This window comes from Wolffia australiana, chromosome 6, assembly GCF_029677425.1.
Source record: "Wolffia australiana isolate 7733 chromosome 6, ASM2967742v1".
Lineage (NCBI taxonomy): Eukaryota > Viridiplantae > Streptophyta > Magnoliopsida > Alismatales > Araceae > Wolffia > Wolffia australiana.
The window spans coordinates 13,023,165-13,045,992 of NC_135840.1; the positions used below are offsets into that span (position 1 = coordinate 13,023,165).

The 22,828-nt window shown below is 43.3% G+C and overlaps 3 protein-coding genes across 4 annotated transcripts; 2 read left to right on the plus strand and 1 right to left on the minus strand.

Annotated features, from left to right (window-relative positions):
* Positions 1–522: 522 nt before the first annotated feature.
* LOC144704637 (uncharacterized) lies at positions 523–1,388 on the plus strand. The gene has a single exon (XM_078577122.1). It carries the CDS (start codon positions 657–659, stop codon positions 1,230–1,232), a length of 576 nt encoding a protein of 191 aa, XP_078433248.1. The 5' UTR covers positions 523–656; the 3' UTR covers positions 1,233–1,388.
* A 10,530-nt stretch (positions 1,389–11,918) lies between these two features.
* Positions 11,919–17,438, plus strand: NBR1 (ubiquitin-associated (UBA)/TS-N domain-containing protein / octicosapeptide/Phox/Bemp1 (PB1) domain-containing protein). 2 transcript variants are annotated; one of them, XM_078577434.1, is made up of 7 exons: positions 11,920–12,445; positions 13,313–14,301; positions 14,753–14,855; positions 14,934–15,152; positions 15,877–16,026; positions 16,689–17,096; positions 17,177–17,438. In XM_078577434.1, exons 1-7 carry the CDS (start codon positions 12,416–12,418, stop codon positions 17,276–17,278), a joined length of 2,001 nt encoding a protein of 666 aa, XP_078433560.1. In that variant the 5' UTR covers positions 11,920–12,415; the 3' UTR covers positions 17,279–17,438. The 2 variants fall into 2 exon arrangements, with proteins under 2 accessions (XP_078433559.1, XP_078433560.1); XM_078577433.1 differs by having other exon boundaries at positions 11,919–12,445; positions 14,753–15,152.
* Positions 17,439–19,546: 2,108 nt separating this feature from the next.
* LOC144704745 (uncharacterized) lies at positions 19,547–21,720 on the minus strand. Its single transcript, XM_078577272.1, has 2 exons — positions 21,141–21,720; positions 19,547–19,756 (listed from the first exon to the last, which is right to left on the minus strand). The coding sequence occupies exon 1, from the start codon at positions 21,629–21,631 to the stop codon at positions 21,179–21,181; it is 453 nt and encodes a 150-aa protein (XP_078433398.1). The 5' UTR covers positions 21,632–21,720; the 3' UTR covers positions 19,547–19,756; positions 21,141–21,178.
* Between the last annotated feature and the right edge of the window lie 1,108 nt (positions 21,721–22,828).

Here is a 22,828-nt window from a genome sequence, read left to right on the forward strand (position 1 = left end):
GAGATAAGAAGAGGGGTAGAGAGGGAGAGAGGAGAGAGAGTAATAGGGAGATATGGAGAGATAAAAAGAGGGAAAGAGAGGGAGAGAGGAGAGAGAGATAGGGAGAGATATAAGGAGGGAAATAGAGGGAGAGAGGAGAGAGAGGAGAGAATTTAATAGAGAGAGAGAGAGAGAGATAGGGAGAGATAAAGAGGGAAAGAGAGGGAGAAAGGGGAAGAGAGAGAAAGATATGGAGAAAGAGAGGGATAGAGAGTGAAAGAGAGAGAGGGAGAGATAGGAGAGAGAGTGATAGAGAGAGAGAGAGATAGGGAGAGATAAAGAGGGAAAGAGAGGGAGAAAGGGGAAGAGAGAGAACGATATGGAGAAAGAAAGAGAGAGATAGAGAGTGAAAGAGAGAGAGGGAGAGAGAGGGAGAGAGAGAGCAATAGGGAGAGAGAAAGAGAGGGAGGTACAGAGAGAGAGAGCCTCATTCTTCCCAATTTTTGGCAACTACAAAATCAATTTTATGGGGCTCCTTCGCCACACAAAACACAGGTCCCCCTCCAACAAAGAGAGATAGATAGATTGAATCAAAGAGAGAGGAATATCAAAGTCAGGGGTACTCCCTCCCCCCACAGCTCAAGAAAATATCTTCAACACCTCCAGAAGCAAACCCCATGCTGGATCCCAACATCCCCCATCCTCCTCCTCATCACCATCTCAAACAACAACCCCAAGCCAATGAAGAAGACGAAGATGAAAATCAAATCAAAGAAGAAGAAGAAGAAGAAGAAGAAGAAGAAGGGGTGAAGCAAGCGTGGGTTCTACTGGCGGCGGGGGAGAGGCGGCGGACATGGGCGGCGCTCTTCCTCGCGGCGTACGCGGCTCTGATGGCCGCCACGTGGCGCCATCTCCGTCCGAGCTGCTGGTACGAATCGGACGCTGCCACGTGGCCATGGCCGGAGGTCCGCGCCGCCGCCGCCTTGGGCGGTCTCTTCGCGCTGCTCTCCTTGGCCGCCGCCGTGGCCGTCGCCCTCCCCGCCATGATCGTGGCTTGGGTCGTCGTCCTCGTCCTCCTCGCCTGCGCCGGCAAATCTCGACCGCAGCTTCTCCGCCACGGCCGCCGCGCCACTGTCGATATCGCCGCCACCGCCGCCGGCCTCATCCTCCACGAAGGCAAGCTCGTCGTCGCCGCCTGCGCCGCCGCTAGTCTTCTCTCGCTCCTCTACCGCCGCCATCGCCGCCCCGACTAGGGGACGGCAGGCCCCGACGTGACGGCCCGGACGTGATGGGATGGATGATGTGTGGTGACAGACAGGGACGGGACGAGAAGTTAGTCATGTCTCCCATCCCGTCACATGTCCTAGGACTTGCGGAAAGTCAGTCACATTTGTGTCACGGTTCTCTGACTCTATCGTCCCGTCTTTGTCCCGTCACACGTCTTAGGATTTTAGAAAAATCACGCTTCCTAGAACTGGGGACGGCAGGCCCGGACGCGATGGCCCGAACGTGATGGGACGGACGAATGATGTGTGGTCACAGATGGGGATGTGACGAGAAGCTAGTCATGTCTACCCTCCCGTCAAACGTCCTAAGACTTTCGGAAAATCATTCACATTTGTGTCATGCGTAAACGACTCCATCGTCCTGACTTCGTCCCGTCACACGTCCTAGGATTTTAGAAAAATCAGTCATATTTGTGTCACGCATCACTGACTCCATTATCCCGACTTCGTCCCGTCACACATCCTAGGATTTTAGAAAAATCAGTCATATTTGTGTCACGCATCACTGACTCCATTGTCCCGACTTCGTCCCGTCACACGTCCTAGGATTTTAGAAAAATCAGTCATATTTATGTCACGCATCACTGACTCCGTCGTCTCGTCTTCTTCCAATCACATGTCTGAGGACTTTTGGAAAATATTTCTCATTTGTGTCACGCGTCACTGACTCCATCGTCCCGTCTTAGTCCTGTCACACGTTCTAGGATTTTAGAAAAATCAGTCACATTTGTGTCGCGCGTCACTGACTCCATCGTCCCGTCTTCCTTCCATCACACATTCTAGGTTTTTAGAAAAATCAGTCACCTTTACGCGTTAACGACTCTGTCGTCCTGTTTTCGTCCCATCACCGGATGGCGTCACCGTTCACACATGACAGAAATATATGATCTGCAATTTAATAGTACAATATAATGTATTTTTAAATATTTTAATAATTTTTAAATTTTTTAAATTTCCTCTTTCTTCGTGCTCTAGAATTTTTGTAACAAAACTCATCCATGACATCCGTCCTGTCACGTCACACATCAGAGACTCTCCGTCACCCGTCACAGGTATTTAGTTCCTGCAACAGGACAAAAAAATGTCATCCGTCACCATCACGTCATCCGTCATGATTCATCACCGAATGACGTGACGGATGACTTATGCGGTTCCCTAGCCCCGACTCTTGGTTGGTGGAATATTTCTCGGATTTTCTCATGATATTAAGTAGAAAATGTTAGAAATATCATTTTATTCACTCTCGTTGACCCAGATTTAAGTTAAAGAAAATATGTTGGAATAGGAGGATAAAGAAGCCCACCCAACTCACAGGATTTCCACCTTTGTTACTGGATTCCCATTTATCTTAATTGAATGTACAGATCCATCAGAGTAGAATAAACTCGCCAAATCCTCACAAAGTTTCTTCTTTTGTTCTAGCTCATGGAAATTGATAAAAGAAGTTTATCAGAATGGATTCTATTGGTGATGTCAATTTAGTCTCATTTATCAAAATCAAAAACCAGAATATTGGATCTGATAAATCCGCTGGCTCCCATAGGATTCCAGTTTTCTCTAATTTGAAAATGATATGTAAGAATAAATCTGATTCGCCTTTCACGATTTTTTGTTTTCGTGTGATTAAAGTGGACCTCTCCTTTTATTCTATTTTACCAATTTAAAAATATAAATATGAGAACAAGAATTTTGCTGACATAAAATAAAGTTCAGATTCCTCATAGCTTAAATTAGACATCTCCTTCCATTCAACTTAGTCTAAATTAAAAGAAGAAATATACATGAATAAGATGAGCCCTACTGGAATATACAATTATCTATACTGATAAGTTGGACTATATAGTGTGTGACCATCCAAGATGGGACAATAAGGTGGTTCGGGATAATAATTGTCTTTATCCTATGTCCCATTTTTCCAGGTTATTTGAAATCATCATGTCCTAATTTCATTCCCCCCCCCCAAGGAAGACAAAAAAATTACAGGCTTGTAAGTTACAACTTATCAAATATCCTGCAACCCCTTGCTTGCGGCTCTCTAAGATCTAGGTCTGGAGTCCTATCAGTTCCTTGTGGCACTAACTCTCTCGTTCTTTTTGCCGGTGAACTTCTCAATTTTGGAAAGTACCACCATGGGTCCTAGACCTCAATTTTACACTCTCAGATCTATCATCTTTTAATCCTATCTATGTTGAGGGAAGGGAAAACTTTAATGAGAAGGCATATGATGAGAATACAATTAGCGCTAGTGCTTACATTCCTGCAAGGGCAGTGGCATTGGCACCTGTGTTGTATCAAAAACCACATGATTCTCAAGTGAGTTAGCCAAAGGATGGGTGGGATCTTAAAGCACAACATGAAAGTTGCTCCTTTGTCAACGTAGACCAACACTTACCCCTTGTTACCCCACCTCTAGAGGGAAGAGGGTTATGGCCAGCTGGTGGAACTTTTAGAACTTTCCATAATGGTGTTAGGTGTGAAAATCCCATTGGGTTTTATGGTTGTAATTGAGACAGAACTTAAAGATTCATGAGGCGAAAGACAAATAAAGTATTCATACCAACACTTAAAGCACGATCATCAAATCAGATTCGTACAGAGTGAATCCACAATTTCTTAGCCCATGAGCGAGTTGTGTAGCATTACTGATGCAGGACAACGTCGAGGACGAAGTCTGGCCATCACCGAGGGGTTTGTACTCGGTGTCATGAGTGTCGGTGCATGACATTTCTGCAGCGGGTATCGTCGTGCACGGGTAATCCTACGGGGACGATCTACGATGAGATGCTCCGGGTAGGGGTCTCGTACGTGTAGTTGCCGACTAGCAATGGGAAGCCGATGTCCGGGTGTCGACGGGGTCGCCCGGAGATGAGTAAGTAGACCCCTTGACCCTCGTCCGAGCGGACGAGGTTGCTACGACGCCAAACGGAATATATCCCGCCGGGTGTTGCTCGCGCGTGACGGGCGAACCCGACTCGTACCAAACCAGGTATGACGCTCAAAATATCGTAATATCCTCTCAACCTGTCACACTCACCTACGTCTAACCCGAGCGCGGTGGAGACAAACGACGACGTACTGCAAGAAATAAGAGACGGGTAAGGGACGGCGTACCTCGTGCTCGTTCTGGGCAATTCGTCTCAGTGCGAGTAGCAGCTGGCTGGGGTCGGTGCTACGGGGCACGATGGAGACCGACGGTCCGGGCGTGGAGATATTCGCGTGCGGCGGGACCGCAGGGTGCAGGTGTCGCGGCGCGACAGGGACGAGGCGCAACAGCGCCAAGCAGCGGAAGCGACGCGCGCGCAGGGCGTGGCGCGTGCCGCAAGGGTGCCCTGCACCAGGAACGCCCAGAAGCGGGGCGTTGCGGCGAGGGCGGGCCAGTCAAGGGTGCGGCGATTGCAGCACCGGGATGATGCCGCTGCCAATGGGGTGGATGGGGCCCGAGTGCAGGGCGCCGGTAGCGAGTGCTGATGCAGTTCCGGCTATGGTGGGCACGACTGTCGGAGGCAGGTGTCGCGCGAGGGACACTAGGTGACGGGAGTGGCACGGGGGGCTCGAATGGCCGCGCAGTGCACACGCGCTGTATCGCGCCGAGGAGCAGAGCGCGCGGACGGCCGGGTGGGCGCGGCGCAGACTGGCGTGAGGACGTGGGACCGCGTCTCCCTGCAACGGCAGCACGAGCACGAAGGACAGGGCCGTGGGCGTCGTGCGCACGGTCAAGGTGGCGAGGAGTGTCAGCGGGCAACGGTCGCTTGCGCGGAACGCGCCAGGCAGCGCGGACGAGCGGCGTCAATCGCGGGAAATACCGGTAGCGGGCACGCAGTTCCTCAGGGATGATCCGTCGGTGGCTGGCGTATCAGCTGTGTGGGGTCGGCTGCCGCTCGCGAGAGCGAAGATCGACACCAGACCGACCGAGCAGCGTGGTGTAACAGCCCTCATCTACGGCGAGGGGGGGGTCGGTCGACGGGACGGGAGGGCTGTCGACGGTAAGGGGAATCCTCCAGATGGTGCGACGGCTCTCAGCCGCGGACGCGGTGGGTCGTCGGGATGAAAGAAACAGCGCAATAGGAGTGGCCACGGACGTGAGGTCCTTTGGGTGGTGCAACGACTGTCAGCAACGGGCAAGGGGCCGGTTGACCAGAGAGGTATCTGCGCCGCCGGAGGGGCGGCGACGATGGGGACCCTTCCCTTCACGCTGCTTTGGCGTCTTCCTCTTCTCCTCTGTTCTCCTTTCTCCTCGACTGTGAGTTATCCTTCTTCAACAGCGCGGGACGCAACCCTGATTCATCAGGTGAACGAAACTTCTTCTTCTTCAAAATTCATCGATAACTTTCTTTCAAGAAAAACATCGTACCTCCGTTAGGGCACCCATCCGACCTTATATAGGGGGGGGGGGGGTATGGGGGCCCTAAGACCAAAAGGACCTTCACTTAACTAGAAATATCCCTATGACCTAAAGGACATGAGGACGACTGGAAGACAAGGAAAACAACGATGAAACAGGGAGGGGGGAGGGGAGATCCTCATAGGGTCGAATCCTCCCTCCGTACATGCGATCACGTTGCGTAAGAAAAACACGAAAGACGAAGATCAAAACCAAAAGACGACGAACGAAATGAAACACGAAAACGATAAGGTGTCTGTTACCCGGGATATTTGAATCAGGGCGTGCGTACCGTCGCCTTGGCTTGTCGAGCGGGCTGGACACGAATGGCTGGTGCTGTCGAGGGCGGCGGTGACGTCTCCGAAGACGTATCCGGGGCTGTGGCTGGTGCTGCGCCATCAGTTACTCATGTGTCCAGCCTAAATACATATCCATGCGATCCTCATCACATCAAATCCCATCCACCTTAAGAATCCTTGTTATCACTCAATTGTCATCGTTGTGTCATCCGGATCACATCGGAAGTGAATAACATCCAAGGGAAAAAGGGAGAAGGATGAGCATCTTAAAAAATCTAGAATGGGTGAATTTAGTGTAGAGCCTTAAATAATGTATACTTAATGAGATTTTTCATAAAAACCCCTTAACTTTAAGTACATCTTTTAATATCCAAAATGCCATTTGTGTGTAACGTTTTTGGCCCAATAATGTGGATCACTCTATTTAACACTTTAGTGGCCCAAGAATGTGCATTAATCATCCAAATTAATTATCAATATCACCATATAGATTATTTAATTATAGATTGATTTAACCTAATCAACATGTTGAGTTCTTAATCCATGGGGTGATGATCTACACCTCATGCTCAAGAGCAGAAAACAAAATATAATGACTCTCTTATGGAATCTTTTGTTCATCACTTATTTTGTGTTTATAGTCCTTCATCTGCTTGACTTAGGGTATAGTCAAATGTCAAACTCTAATTTATCACTAGTGTTGATGTGTTTGTGAATCACTAGATAACACTTCTATGATATTCCCATACCTTGGCCAAGGTCTTGTTCGCATCATCTTCCTCCAGTTGTCTCCTCTTATACTGAGGCCAAATGATCTCAACTTAACCACTCAATCAACTTTGTGAACTTTACTCTACACTTGCGCTAAGATGGTTTAGAATTCCATGAATAGAGAACTGCAGGTCAAATTCAAAGTATAACCGTTCCTCTAGGAGATGCCTTTAGTATTTCAAGTGTTTGAAGAATATGTGGTCAGTAAGCTAATTTCACATTCCATGTCTTATGGAGCACGCCCAAATGACATCGAAAAAACATCATCAAAGCCGTATTCGCCATCAACAGCATCACCACTAGTCTGTGTCCAGCCCGATCAGCACGCCAAAGCATCCGTGAAGACGTCGGGGTTTAAATACTCCGGGTAGATCACTTTCATGCATGTATTCGCATTTTAATTATCTGTTTTCGTTCGTCTAATTTATGTTTTGTGTTCGTCACGACGAGTGCACCGTAGTCCTCGTGACACGTCTGTATCATCGTGTTTTATTTGTCGTTTTATTTCAAAATTGTTTAAAATTGCCCTCTTTTGTTTTTACTTTAAGTGTTGTAAGAGGGGTTCCTTGTTGGGCCCCTTAAATGACTGTTGTAATGGGCCCATCATGGCCCTATATAAGGCCATGATGGGCACGTCTTTATTTCACATCTGATTTAGTTGTTTTGGCAGTTACAGTTTTTGCAAAGTCAGATCTCACGAGAAGAGAAGAGGAGGAGAAGAGGAAGAAGGAGAGGAGATAAGGGAGATAGAAGAAAGGGCAGAATGCACGAACGTCACCACTGAGCAACGCTTCTCACCCAACTGATTGCAAATCTCTGGTCGCAGCTGAGGCATCGGCCCCGATTCAGGTCAATGTCCACTACGTTCTTGACCCCATCGTTTGCGTGCGGATCCCTCCACCAAGCGACGCCCCTCGCACGTCCAGATGCAAACCTATTGGTCGTGACTAGATATCGGCCCCGAAGCGGTCAGCGGCGACTTCGCTCGCGGTCGGTCATTTTGCGCCCAAATTCTTCACCGAACGACACCCTCGCACAGCTGGGTGTACATCCCCGGTTGATTCCCAGCGCCGGCCATGTATCGATCAACGCAAATGCTACCACGACCGACTTTGTGCGTGTGGATTTCTTCTTGGTTGATCGTTCGGTTCTCTCTGCCACTAGAGACTCTTCCCGCCCTCGCTTGGGGTCGCTTGGGATTGCCTGACCCTCTCAGCGTAGTGCCTTCTTACCACTACGTTTGGTCGCTCATCTGGCAGCACAGTGCGCCAGTCTGCCCGCTAAAGATATTGTTGAGGCACTGACGGTTCGCATCAGCGCTTCCCGTGGTTTCTTCGGGTGCACCAACATCATTCGGTTACTAATCTAGCAACGCCCAACGTTGTCATCATCTGCTGCACGACTTCGCCTGACATTTCCTTGTTGCTGCATTCATCGCCGCACAGTTACGACACTGGGGAATCAGGTCGTCGCTTGCAGCCACCACTTCTCAGTCATTGACTCGACTATTACTACAGCCTCCAACTACTACTCCTGCGCTGCGATACTACTGCCAGTCGATATTGGAAAAGGCATTCTCCAATGATCCCCATTACGCATTAGTACTAATCGAATGACGGATTAGAGTTTGATGATAAACCATGCTCTAAGTCGTTCGAGAGTCTCGCGCAGATAATGGATTATACATATACCGTAACCGATGATGGTAAAGGTTCCATGAGAGAGTTTGAGACTACTCAGTATCTTCTAGAGCATGAGGTGTAGCTTGGCACCCCACGGGCTGGAAACTTAACCTGTCGATTGGGTTAAATCGATCCTTATTTAATTAATCTATATGCTGATATAGTTAATTAATAAGGTTGGTCAATAAATGTTATTGGGCGATTAAAGTTATTAACTAGAACGATACATGGGCCTAGAGGGTCACACGCACAAGGTCATAAGGGCATTGGTGGATATATTTTTCTTTGGAGGGTTTTTGAGAAAAACCTTAAGGTGAAATATAAAGAGGGAAAGGGGTCTCATTTTAAGCACCCATGGAAGCCTCATTTGAGAGCGCTCCCCTCGTCTCCACTCTCTTGTACACTCATCCAATGAAGAGTGTCTTCATGGTGAGGAGATCTTCAAGGTTCTCAAGAAGAAGTGAAGAAGAAGACGTGGAGATCCAAGTACCAAGTGATCGCGTAGATACTTATAGAGGCTGGATGCGTGAACGACTTCAAAACGATCTCGGAACGGCAAAGTCAAGGGTGGAACGTGTTCCCCAAAAGGTACTATAAATGTTTTGTTTTCTAGATCGATTGAGAATCATCGACCACGCTTCCGCATCCCTAGAATATATTTTTTTTTTATGGATGAACCAAACTACAGAACCGAACAAGACCTGCACGTACGCTCCACCTAGGTCACTTGCACTCACATAGTTACATTCACCTTAGTGAATTACCCAGTGGATGACGCCATTGACGACATCCGACGTCAACGTCTCATACAATATTCATTATAATGCATGTGTGATGCTTATAATTGAAGTCCATGAATACATGCAATTATTGTGTGAATTATGATGAGATCATAATACATTGATCATTAGTTTTAAACATGTGTTATAAACATTCTTATTTGAAGGATACTCGAGAAGGAAATCAAAATATCTGGATATAATATCCCTGCCTAGTCTCACTCTTATCATGAGTATGTCTGATATTGTGACAAGCAGTGTGGATACATTAAAGAGAGATAGTGGGTACTCTTTTGAGTAAAGAGTTAACTGAATGGATCCACATGAATCTATGAATGATATTATACCAAACAGTCGACCATATTGATTCATGTCATGAGTGTGTGTCTATGGTTCTTACACCTAAGATACCAAAAAAAATCATTGGATGGAAAATTGTATTTTGACTATGATCTACAAGAGAGATAGAATTTTGAGTGTACGCATGGGATTCCAAACTTTCCTAGCTTAGATGCAACAGCAAGTTCACAACAGTGATTGTGGTCAAAATGGGACCATCCATCCTTGTTATTATAAGATATTGACTCAAGGAAGATGATGTAGTTATATATCATTGTCCAGGATATCAGAGAAGGTGCTCTTCGACAATTTCATTGTGCATTAGTTCTAAGTAAAATGGTCGACTGGAGTTTGATGGTTAACCATACCCCAAGTGATTCAGGATTATGGAGGATTATACATACACTATAGCGGTAAACGATAAAGGTTTCATGAGATAATTGACATACTCCTTTGTATCTTCTAGGGTATGAGGTGTAGCTTAGAATCCCACTAACCTTGGAGTTACATGTTGAAGATAAACCCTATTCTATTATTGTGGGATACGAATGATGTCATTGAAAAAGTCAAGTAGTCTAGGTCCCATTATAAGCCAAATAACTTGGTAAGACACTTTACTAGATTGGGGTGATCATACATAAAAGAAGAGTTCATAATGGAAGTGTTCCATTGACTGACAATACAATAAATCCATAGAAAAAACCATTAGTTTAATTTATTTTGAGCATCACTCAGAAAAAAAGTTTCTTCAATAAGAGTGATTGGATTTTGTCTAAGTGGGATATTGATGGGAATATATGTGGCCAATAAGCATATCGTAAAATACTTTACTAGATTGGGGTGATCACACATAAAAGAATAGTTCATAATGGAAGTGTTCCATTGATTGACAATACAATAAATCCATAGAAAAAACCATTAGTTTAATTTATTTTGAGCATCACTCAGAAAAAAAGTTTCTTCAATAAGAGTGATTGGATTTTGTCCAAGAGGGATATTGATGGGAATATACGTGGTCAGGAAGCATATCGTACATTCCACATCTCATTCATTGTTCATTAATAAAATTTATTCATTATAGTGCATATGGTATGCTTATAATGAAGTCCAAGAATACAAGACCTGACTAAGTAAATTATGATGATATCATAATGCAAAGATCACTAGTCCTCAAACATGTGTTTTAATTATTCATGAGGAGACACCTCAAGGAGGACCATGCAATCAAGTTCTTGGCCAAGCGTATGGAATACTGATGAAGAGTTCTTTGATGACTTTGAATGCATCAATACTAACTTGGATGACAGATTATGGTTTGACAATTGACCATACCATAAGTCATCATAGGATTCTCAAGCTAATGAGGAAATATACGTACATGATAACCTATGACACACATATTCCACAAGTATTTTGATACACATCCTTTGTATCATATAGAATATAAGGTGTTCTATATGGGCACCCCATGGACTAGAGACTCAACCTATTGATTGTGTTAAATTGATCTGTCATTAATTAATCTATATGATGTTATAGTTAGTTAGTTAGTTTCAAAGGTCAATAAAGGTTATTGTGCCATTGGATGTATTAACTAAACTGATACATGGGTTAAAAGGCTCACACAAAAATGGTTTTCAACACTAGAATATATATTTGAAGTTTGAGTTTCTATGAAAAGCACCCCACTTAGTAAAAAAGGGGGAAGGCCCTGTATGGTTTGTCTGCCTACACTAGAGGTGAAAATACATATTTTGATTCATAAATTAACACCACCTACAATTTATAGAAAATTTATGTTGAATCACTTCTTAATTCTTGAAAAAAACTGAATAGCTACTATTTCCCAAAATAGTCAAATCATAACAAAAAGATCATGTGAAAGTAGAGCATTGGATCTTTAAGAAGCAGATGGAAATGTGTAATTAAAAATCATGTTCATAAGTAAACTTATAATCAAGTAGGAAATAACACTGAATAGTCAAAATTTCAAATTGACAATGTTTAAAAATCATGGATGAAGATATCCAAAATTGTTGACAACGTTTACAATTACATCCGAAATTATTCAACCTTAACCATACCATATCTCCGATTACAATTCCCTGAAGAGACAACCTTTCTCATCACCATACACATAAGCAAACTAATTCTTATAATTAAGCAGAATTGAATTACAATGTCATAATTAACAATCTGGTTTTGACTTATAACGTTACACGAACAACCTTGCAGCTTTAAATATTGCGAGAAAGTCCTTCCTTGGGGACGAAGAGAGTGTGCAATGAAATATTACACAAACAACCTCGGAAGTTTTGAATTATGCGGCAAAGCCCTTCCTTGAGGACGAAGACAAAGCGGGTAAGCTCAACCCAGCTATCTATAAATACCGGGAAATCGTCGACTGTAATCAGAGAGTCAGCGGCTTACAGTTACGCGACCACAGTCGTCCGATCGCTTCATCATCGATTCCTTGATCCAGCAATCGAAGAGTTCGATAATTTGATCTTCAGTCGTGGCTGCTGTTGATCTGTTCTTGATCCAGCAATCGGAAGAGTTCGATAATTTGATCTTCAGTCGTGGCTGCTGTTGATCTGTTCTTGATCCAGCAATTGGAAGAGTTCGATAATCTGATCTTCAGTCGTGGCTGCAGTTGATCTGTTCTTGATCCAGCAATTGGAAGAGTTCGATAATCTGTTCTTCAGGCGTGGCTGCTGTTGATCTGTTCTTGATCCAGCAATTGGAAGAGTTCGATAATCTGATCTTCTGTCGTGGCTGCTGTTGATCTGTAGTCGAGCTCTCGGTTTCTCATCTCTTGTTTCCGTTCGTGTCCAGCGGCTTACCTGGAACGCTGGCTCGGTTCGGGTTCTCTTACTCGCCTTCCGAAGCATCTCTTGACATGGATGGTACTTGGTCTTCTGTTGTAAAGGTAGGGAAATTTGTTCATCTTATTTTCGTCTGAGATCGTTTTCAATTGTGATCCTGGCTTTTTATCGATTCTCTGTCTTCGGTGCCTTCGGACTTTACTCCTTAATTATGCCGGTTGTTGAGGCTCTTTGACGTGTATTTGATTTACTTGCTGGCCTGAGATGTTTGGCTGATGCGTGCTTAAAATTTCTGTTTTTTTCTCTGTTTAGCTCAATATCCGGATTGTGAATCTGTTAACGAGGCGCTTGTTTCATGAACTCCCAGCCAGATCTTTGCTGATCGTTTTTTTTATATATATATTTCCCATTTGTTTTTGAACGGCTCACATCTAATTTGAATAATGCACGCTGGCTTTTCTTGACGTTTTGGAAGGCAAATATGGTGTTGTCTTTCACAGACACTAATCATATTAATTCGAATTCACACATGATTTTTCGAAAATATAATTGGTATACGTCCACTTAGCTTCTAAAGGTTAGATGGTGGAAAGAAGTGAATTGGGATGGTCTCGGCTGAAACTATATGAATATGATCACTTTCAAGATGGTCGATTTGAGATGTTTAATGTAAGAAAAAATAGTACTAAGAACTCTCATCTTCTACACAGCGGGGTCTTACATTTTTGTTCATCATTTCAAATTAGTTACCTTGTTAAAGTTTTTATATGTAGCTTTTGCTTAAATTATCTTTTGAAGTGTACTTTTCTGTTTGGTACTTATCTTCTTTGCCATGTTTTCTTGAATCCTCAGTAAACTCATTACACTGTCTTCATGTTTCAAAGTTGTCTATTCTCCTTGTAGATCGGGTGTAATTCGATCTTATTTCTTTCTATTGCAATGTATTCAAGCATAAATTTCCTTTGTTGTAGGTTAAATATGGCAATATCCTTAGACGTTTCACCGTCAACGTACGTGGTAGCCAGATGGACCATGACGTAAATAAGTTGAAGGCAAAGATATCTGCACTTTTCGATCTTGGTCCGGAAACTAGTTACAGCCTCACCTACACTGATGAAGACGGTGACTTGGTGACCCTGGTCAACGATGAAGAATTGTATGATGCTGTTGTTGGTCAACGCATGAATCCTCTCAGGATAAATGTCCAGCTTTCTTCAGAGCCTTCAAACCTTCCTCCTGATAATTCAACTACCAGAAGTCCCTCCCCTACAATAAGTACTGCTATCAATGAAGCCCTGAAGTCTGTCCCTGACCCTCTGAAATCAGTCCTTTCGAAGGTTTCTCATGATCTTGCATCCAAAGCTTCTGAGACATCCCCAGCAATCTCTGAGTTTGTGGAGTACTTTTCCAAATTGGGCTTGGCCCGCAGTAACTCATCGCTGTCTGGCATGCAGCGCAATGCAGATTCAGGAAGAGAAGCGGCCGAAAAAGAAGATGAAGTAGAAAAGAAACAGTTTGATGGCCAAGATGTAGAAAAATCTGTACCACAGATAGTGCCACCACGGGCGACAGACCCCAAGGTTGCACTCTCAGAGCTCTCCTCTTTCAAAGATTCTTTCAATGCTATCTTGGTTGAGGGAAGGAAAGACTTTGATGAGAAGGCTTCTGAGAGTAAAACTAGTGCTGACCAGCCGGCAATGGGGGCCCCGCCGGCACCTGTGTTCTGCCAAGAACTGCAGGATTCTTTCGTGAGTTATCCACCATTGGATGATATTGTAAAAGACGAGGTGAAAGCTGCTCCTCCACCGCCGCAGGCCAACACCTGCAAATTGTTTTCCCCACCACTATGGGGAATGGGTTTCTCGCCAGCTGGTGATGCTTTGAGAAGTTTTCACCGTGGGGTTAGGTGTGATGGCTGTGGAATGCACCCAATCTTGGGCCCTCGCCACAAGTCCAGCGTGTAAGCGAAAAATCTTAATTCTTTTCTACTCCATCATCATCATAATCATCATCATCATCATCATTATCTTCTTCTTCCCCTTCTTTTTCATTCTTAACTCTGTCTTCATCATCTTCTTCTTCTTTTCATCTTCTTTTCAACTCCATTATCATTATATTTTTTTCAATCCTTTCAAAAAATCTTATTTTTTTGAAAAAAGAGGGAATATCACCCTAAGAAAATTGGTCAACCCAAACATTATCCTTATCATCGTCATTGGCATCATCATCTTCTTCTTCTTCTTCTTCATCACTATCATGAGCATCATCATTATCATCATGTTCATGTTAATTTATTTGAAAAATAATCTTCTTCTTCGTCATCACCGTCATAGTCATCATCATCTTGTTCTTCTGTTTTGTATGCCTTTTATTCTTCCCATTCTCTTTCTCTAACTGACATTGCTTTGCAGGAAGGCAAACTATGACTTGTGCAGTGCTTGTTTCTCTGCGAAGGGCAATGAAGCTGACTATATCAGGGTTGACCGAAGCCCGTATCGCGGGTCAAGACCTCACGTGAGTCATCATGATGCCATCTCATCCTTTCTCGTTGCATGTTATTTTATTATCTTGTTTCCTGTTACTTTTTTGCAGCACCTTCGAGGCCCGTGTTCGAAGCTGCAGAAAGGGAAATTGGATAGCCGTTTTGTTGTAGATGTAACCATCATGGATGGCACTGCGATGGCTCCGTTGACGCCCTTCACAAAGATCTGGAGGATGCGCAATAATGGAAGTGTTGACTGGCCTGCTGGGACGCAGCTTCTGTGGATCGGGGGAGACCAATTTGCTGATGGGGTCTCTGTACACCTGGAGGTTTGTTGACCATTTCTTTATTATTCCTTTTTCTCATGTTTTCGGCAACTTTGATGCATATGAGTATCCACTTACGGATGAAGAAACATAAAGGATTTGCTATTTCTGTCTGAGTTATGTGTTGAAAATATATTTTAAAAAATATTTTCAACAGGAAATGAGGACTATGATTTGAATTATTTGAAAAACGGGGTGGTGTTTATATCTTCTCATTTTTTTCTTTTAGATGATTGAATGTTTTACTCAGTCTGATTAACATTATTATGATTTTGTATTTTTTAATATTGTTTCTTAAAAAAAAATTGAATATCGTTATGACCAATACTCTATCAAAATTTTCTGCAAACACTTGAAATATAGAGAGTGCATTTATGATTTCATTTATAATAAAATTGTAGAAAAACAAGTATTCTACCTGATCTATTTGTATCTTTTTCCGTGATCTAGTGGCTAGTACGTCTCATAAGAATAAGAAAAAAACTTGTTCTGGGGCAATAAAAATATGAATTAAAACGAGAACAGATGGTTCTGTTGAGTTCATAAAGGGGAATTAAAGAATTGGATTTATAATTATATTGTTGAAAATACACAGCCCATTTTTCCTTTTTCCCATTAACTAAAAGTTAGTTCCTCTCATGGTTTGAGATGCAAAAGAACCTAACTATTCAGGCAAATTTGGATTGAAAATTTTCATGATCAGTCGAAGGTGTTATTGACTCTGCAGATCTCTCAGGCAGGCCACCCCGTGGGCAGAGAAATTGACATAAGCGTTGACTTCAGAGCACCTGCAAGGCCCGGCCGTTACATCTCTTACTGGAGGATGGCCTCACCCTTTGGGCAGAAATTTGGTCAACGCGTGTGGGTCCTCATCCAGGTCAACAGCTCCCTCTCTAAAATTCATTCGTCAAATGTCATCACCACTCTCTCTTTCTATCTCTATTTTTTTCATTATCTCGAGGGTTTGGCTTCAAAAATGAAGATGAACAATGCCCTCATCATCCACTGGTCAAATCATCATTATCATCCTGACAATGACGATAATGTGTGGACTATGACAAGAATGATGACGAATCGTCATTGTCCTCGTTCTTCTCCTCTTCATCCATCCGTTTGATGACAAGTTTTCATTGTCATTTGTCAAGCCTTAATTTGGATGATAATGACGATGACTAATTCGTAGACATGGTCATTCTGTTCTTTTTGTGCGAATTTGTACGAATTTTTCGTTCTGTTCAGTTTTCCGAACAGAACGAAAATGAATTCGAACAGAACATCGCACAGACCCGCGTGTGGTTCTTTTGTTGGCTTTTTGTGAATTTCGTTCTAGTTTTGTGCGAATTTGTGCAAATGTGCGAATTTTGTTCGTTTTAAAAAAAAAGAACAGAAAAAAGAACAATGCCTTGTGCAGTTCTTTTGTGAGAATTTTTTGTCTGTTTCAAACAAATAAAACAGAACAACCATATCTACTAATTCCTCATTGACCACCGACCCTACTAATGATGACTCTTTCGTTATCTAACTGCTGACTTCTAACAGGTAGACGAGCCACGCCCAGCTTCAGCAAAAGGCACAGTTAGGCAGGAACTGGACCTTCTTTCAATGGCTCGAGGGACGCCACTGCCAATGGAACCGACCACGACACCTCCTAATGCTATCAGCACGGCTTCAGCACCGGTGGTGCCCGGTGACCTCCTCTCACAGGCTCCAGTGGCGCAGCCTGCCCCAGCCGTGGCCCCAGGCTGGGCTTCGTCTCTCGGGGAGACGTCAACAGGGGTGAATTCCATGGAACAGACTCTGTTGAAGGAGCTGGAGGAGATGGGGTTCGAGCAGAGCGAGACAAACAGAGAGATCTTAAGGGCGTGCAATTATGACATGGACAAGTGTCTCAACGAGCTCTGCGGCGTATCAGAGTGGGATCCAATTCTGGAGGAGCTCCAGGAAATGGTTGGTTGATGAAATCTGTGCTGGTTGTGTGATCAAAGTTGAGGCTAGAAATAATGACTCGAGTTTATTGCCGCTTTCAGGGTTTCTGTGACAGGGAGAAGAACAAGAAGTTGCTGGTCAAGAACGGAGGGAGTATCAAGCGCGTTGTCCTCGACCTCGTTGCCGAGGAGAAGGCGGAGTAATGCTAGCTTGCCCTTGTGAGTGCTATGCTTGTTGACAAAAAATAATGACGAACTGTATAAGTTATACTTAGGTGTGTGCGTCTGCTTATGTGTAAAGTTCTTCATAGTGGAAAATAACAGTCAAGTTGGTTCATTGCTTATAGATGTGGTCGTTCTGTTCTTTTTGTGCGAATTTGTGTGAATTGTTCGTTGTGTTCGGTTTTCTGAATAGAACAAAAACAAATTTGAACAGAACATTGCACAGACCTGTGTGCGGTTCTTTAGTTCGCTTTGTGCGAATTTTGTTCTAGTTTTGTGCGAGTGTACGAATGTGCGAATTTTGTTTGTTTTAAAAAAAAGAACAGAACAAAGAACAAGGCCCTATGTGGTTCTTTTGTGCGAATTTTTTTTTCATTTCAAATGAACAGAATAGAACAACCATGTCTAATTGCTTATAAAAATAAATAGTTCCTTCTAGTGGAAAATGATATGAACAATCTAGGTTCGTATTGGAAGCAAAGGAGAATTTTGTTCTAGTTTTGTGCAAATTTTGTTCGTTTTAAAAAAAAAAGAACATAACAAAGAACAAGGGCCTGTGTGGTTCTTTTATGTGAATTTTTTTTTTCGTTTCAAACAAACAAAATAGAACAGCCATGTCTAATTACTCATAAAAATAAATAGTTCCTTCTAGTCGAAAATGATATGAACAATCTAGGTTCGTATTGGAAGCAAAGTAGAGGGCGAGGCGAGGAAGAAGTTCCCGGGGTAGAGAAGAGAAACAGGAAGGATCCGAGAGGAGGCCGAGCAGAGGGGCAGGGATCGGCCGAGGACGAGCTGCCTGAAGATGCGGAGAGGTAGAGACAATCACGAGGGACAGGGATCGTATATATATGTATACACAAGAGAGAGAGAGAGAGAGAGAGAGACGTGGAGAGGGGGGACAAGAGACCTAACTTCATTCTTCTTAACTGTTCTCCTAAATGAGGAGCATTTTTATCAAAAGCAAATACACAATAGGTAAATGACTGAAATGCCCTTATGGGCTAACACGACGAGACTACCTCTAGATGGGTTGAGGATCCTATCAGAAAATAATCATTTATTAGATGCAAGCAATTTATCATGTGTTTTTAATCAATACTTATCTTAATCATGTATGAGTAGAATTATTATATTGTTTAACAACATAAAGTACGTAGGTTCTTCAAAAAAAAAAACATCAACTACGTAGAGAATCTTTTTCTAGTCTTGTAGCCACATTGGTAATGGAGTGAATGAACTGTTGGCTTAGGCATAGGGTAATTGATTATTTGAGCGACTCTTTTTTTCCAAAAAAAAAAAAGAGTCAGTCAAATAATCTGATGTGCCATTAATCTAGTGATTTTGGACCAGGATTAAAATAAAAAGCCACAGTAACCTCGTTGAAAAAATGTGATGATACATGAACAATAGTGTGACAAAAGTGGTGGGAAAAGGTTGCATTTTAAGACAAATTAATAGTTAGCGTATTCTTTAATTTTACAAAGACTGTTTTACTCAGTCTGATTAATTTCAGAAAAATGGTTGATGAAATTAATAGTGGTATTTTAAGACACAAGTACGCTAATGTACGCTGATCATTAACGTATATTGTTAATGTTATTATTTAATTTTTCAAAGACGTGTAGTTTGTAATCTGTTCTATTGAAACAGATTACAAACTAGTCACCGTAATCATAAGAACTATGTTTGAAAGGAGACCATTGGATCTCCAAGTAACATGCGGGAAAGGAAAACTAAAATATAATTATTCATAAATAAATTTATTCACAAGAAGGGAATAATGCTCCTGATCTGCCCCTTATTATTACGATGAAATAATAACATTAACAGTTCATTTACTACAAGTATGATACCACCCAAACCTTCTTCAGGGGCAGACCCGTCTTTTCCCTTCTTCTGTCCTGTATAAATAGGGCAGCCAGCCAGGAAGTATTATGATTTTTTTTTGAACAATAGTATTATGAAATTTTAATTCCTGTCCCTCCCTCTGAAATCGTTGCCCTTCGTGCTCGTCTCTTCTTCATTGCATCTCCAGGCGGCTAGTCCTCGGTTGATCCCTTCCTCCTCTGTTCGACCTCTCCTCCGACCATTCAAGCGAAATATTTCATCATCCTCTGTTGTGGAATTACATAGAAGACGATATGATCTACTTGGATCATATCAATGTATTAAGTCTAATGTTCAGCATAGTAACAATCACCAGATTTAATATTTGATCAAAATTTTCAAAACAACTCATGTCCACCCGATATAAACAGATCATGCTTGTGATGATTATCGATTTCTTCTTGATCTATTTTATTTGATCATCAGAGTACCTCGGATTCATATACAGGCGGATGATGAAAATCAAGCTTGCTATTCCAATTTCCATGATCAGCATTGATGTAGCCCGATAAGGGTGCTGTTTTCCCTCCTTGCAGATCATCTCTTAGATTGGGCGCCCATCAGCAAGAGCTGCAAAACATGATGATGATAATAAAGATGAAGAAGATGAACAAAATGTAATGATGATGATGATGGCGATTGTGATCATAACACAGATGGTGATGATAATCACGACGATGGTGATTAGAGAAGAAGACCTGACATCATCATCAATCATTTTTTCTGATTGGCAACATCAGCAGGAGCTGCAGAGCATGATTTCTCGATGATGATAATGTTGATGTGGAAGAGCAAGAAGATGAAGATGGCAATGGTTATGATAATGATAGGAGGAGTAGGCCCAATATCGGTGCTCTTCTTCCTCATCGAAGATCATTTATTTGGATGGCGACATCATCAGGAGCTGTAGAGCCCGACATCTCGGTGATGATAATGTTGATGATGACGATGGTAAAATAGTGATGGTGGTGATGATGATGATAATGTTGATGATGACGATGGTAAAATAGTGATGGTGATGATGATGATAATGTTGATGATGACGACGGTAATAGTGATGGTGGTGATGCTGATGATGAAGAAGATGATGATGGTGGCAAGATGATGGTGACGATGATGACAATGCACGGAGAAGGAGGCCCCACATGGGTGCTCTTCTCCCTCATCACCGATCATTTCTCTGGTTCGCGACATCAGCTGCAGACCATGATTTCAAATGATGATAAATATCATTATTGTTGATGATGATGAAGATGAAGAAGAAGATGATAATAACGGCGATGATGGTGATGGTGATGATGATTGGAGTCAGAGACAGGACTGTGGTTGGCAACCTCAACAAGAGCTGCAGAGCATGATTTCTCAATGATCATCGAATGTCAACGACGGTGACAAGGATGACGATCGGATAAGTAGACCAAACATGAAATTTGATGATGATGATGATGAAGATGATGATGATGCTGCTGCTGCTGCTGATGATGATGATGATGAGTATGATGCTGATGATGATGAGGATGATAATGATGCTGATGCTGCTGATGATGATGAGGATGATGCTGATGCTGATGCTGCTGATGATGATGATGCTGCTGATGCTGATGCTGATGATAATAATGATGATGATGATGATGATGATTATGGTGAGGATGATGATGAGGATGAGGATGATTATGATGAGGATGATGATGAGGATAATGATGATGATGATTATGAGGATGATGATGAGGACGGCGATGATGATGATGATGAGGACGGCGATGATGATGATGAGGATAATGATGATGATGATTATGAGGATGATGATGATGACGGTGATGATAATAAGGATGATTATGATGATGATGATGCTGTTGATGACGATGTTGAGGATGAGGATGAGGATGATGAGGATGATGCTGCCGATGCTGATGAAGATGATGATGATGAGGATGATGATGATGAAAGGCTATACCTCTCAAGGTGCGCAGCGGGCAAGGACACGACCCAGAATCAGTCATACTTCTCCCGCCACGAGTAGACGAGGAAGAGGATCCAAGACAAGCTCAAGACGAAATCCCCGACGAGCTGGCGGGGCCAGTCGCGGGCGAGATCCTCCAAGCGGCGCTCGAAGAACACCCGCCACATGGCCATGGCGGCATGGATGAGCACGCAGCCCTTGGCGAAAAACCCCTGAAAATCGCGATCCCGGACGAAAGCCACCATGAAGAGGAGAAATCCAACGGCGAAGAGGAGCAGCCCGGCGAAGGAATCGGAGGTCTGAATCAACAATTGATCGTGGGCCGTCGATCCGCGAAGCTTTCTGGCCGTCTCGCTGCCATGGCCGACCGCCGCGGCCTCGTCCAAGTAGAACATCATCATCGCTCCGCACGTCGCCGCGGCCGCCGCCTGCAGAATGCACACCGCGAAGAAGGCCGATGACGAGGGGCTCGTCGTCCGCGTCATCGCTCTGGACTTCGATCCGAGCTTCTTCTTCTTCTTCTTCGGCGATGGCGATGGCGGTGGTGGCGTCTGCCGCCATCTCCGCGTAGGTCCCTTCTTGTTGGCATCTCTCTCTCGACCGATCGATCGAGGGGGAATTTCTCAGTTTAGTCCCTGATAAAATTTGGGTTTTGTGGATTGAGATTATGTTGGGTTTTATTGTTGTTTTGGCCCTTGGAAAGTTTGGGTTTTGTGGAAATGCCCTTTCTTGGGGAGGAGATTTGTTGTTTTGGCCCTTGTAAAGTGTGGATTTCGTTGAAATGCCCTTTCTTGGGGAGGGTATTTGTTGTTTGCCCCTTGGAAAGTGTGGGTTTTGTGGATTAGCCTTATGGTGGGTTTATTGTTGTTTTGGCCCTTGTAAAGTTTGGGTTTTGTGGAAATGCCCTTTCTTGGGGAGGAGATTTGTTGTTTTGGCCCTTGTAAAGTGTGGATTTCGTTGAAATGCCCTTTCTTGGGGAGGGTATTTGTTGTTTGCCCCTTGGAAAGTGTGGGTTTTGTGGATTAGCCTTATGGTGGGTTTATTGTTGTTTTGGCCCTTGTAAAGTTTGGGTTTTGTGGAAATGCCCTTTCTTGGGGAGGAGATTTGTTGTTTTGGCCCTTGTAAAGTTTGGGTTTTGTGGATTGACCTTATGGTGGTTTATTGTTATTTGCCCCTTGTGAAGTGTGGTTTTTTGTGGAAATGTCCTCCTGGGGAGGAGATTTGTTGTTTGCCCCTTGTAAAGTGTGGATTTTCTGAAAGGGACTTCTTGGAGAGGAGATTTGGTGTTTGCCCCTTGTAAAGTGTAGGGTTTGTGAAAGGCCCTTTCTTGGGAGGAGATTTGTCTTTTACCCCTTGTAAAGTGTGGGTTTTGTGAAAGGCCCTTCTTGGGGGTTCAACTGGAAATCTGGTGTGTGTAATGATCATGTAGTCATTTGGTTGCTATTAGTATACAAAATTCTACGCCTCACAGGCTAAAGAAGACTCCTAGAGTTATTCAATTTGGATTAGTGATTGATTTCAGGGTTTTCATCATACAGCTAATTGATCCCTTCCAATTATGTAAATCAACAGTTCAACGTGTAGATTTCTTAATATTTAGTCCAAAGTTAAGTGTAGATTTTGTAAAAAGACCTTGTTTACTCAATGAAGAGTTCATCTTTGGATCTTGAATTATAAGGAAA

What these genes read in the sequence shown, in the direction of transcription:
- LOC144704745 (XM_078577272.1), bottom strand. Translation starts at nt 21,631, where the DNA reads ATGACGCGGACGACGAGCCCCTCGTCATCGGCCTTCTTCGCGGTGTGC.
- NBR1 (XM_078577433.1), top strand. Translation starts at nt 12,416, where the DNA reads ATGGATGGTACTTGGTCTTCTGTTGTAAAG. An exon ending in CCTCGCCACAAGTCCAGCGT is followed by an intron (nt 14,302 to 14,752) that starts GTAAGCGAAAAA and finishes ATTGCTTTGCAG; the next exon opens with GAAGGCAAACTATGACTTGT. An exon ending in GGGTCTCTGTACACCTGGAG is followed by an intron (nt 15,153 to 15,876) that starts GTTTGTTGACCA and finishes TTGACTCTGCAG; the next exon opens with ATCTCTCAGGCAGGCCACCC.
- LOC144704637 (XM_078577122.1), top strand. Translation starts at nt 657, where the DNA reads ATGCTGGATCCCAACATCCCCCATCCTCCTCCTCATCACCATCTCAAA.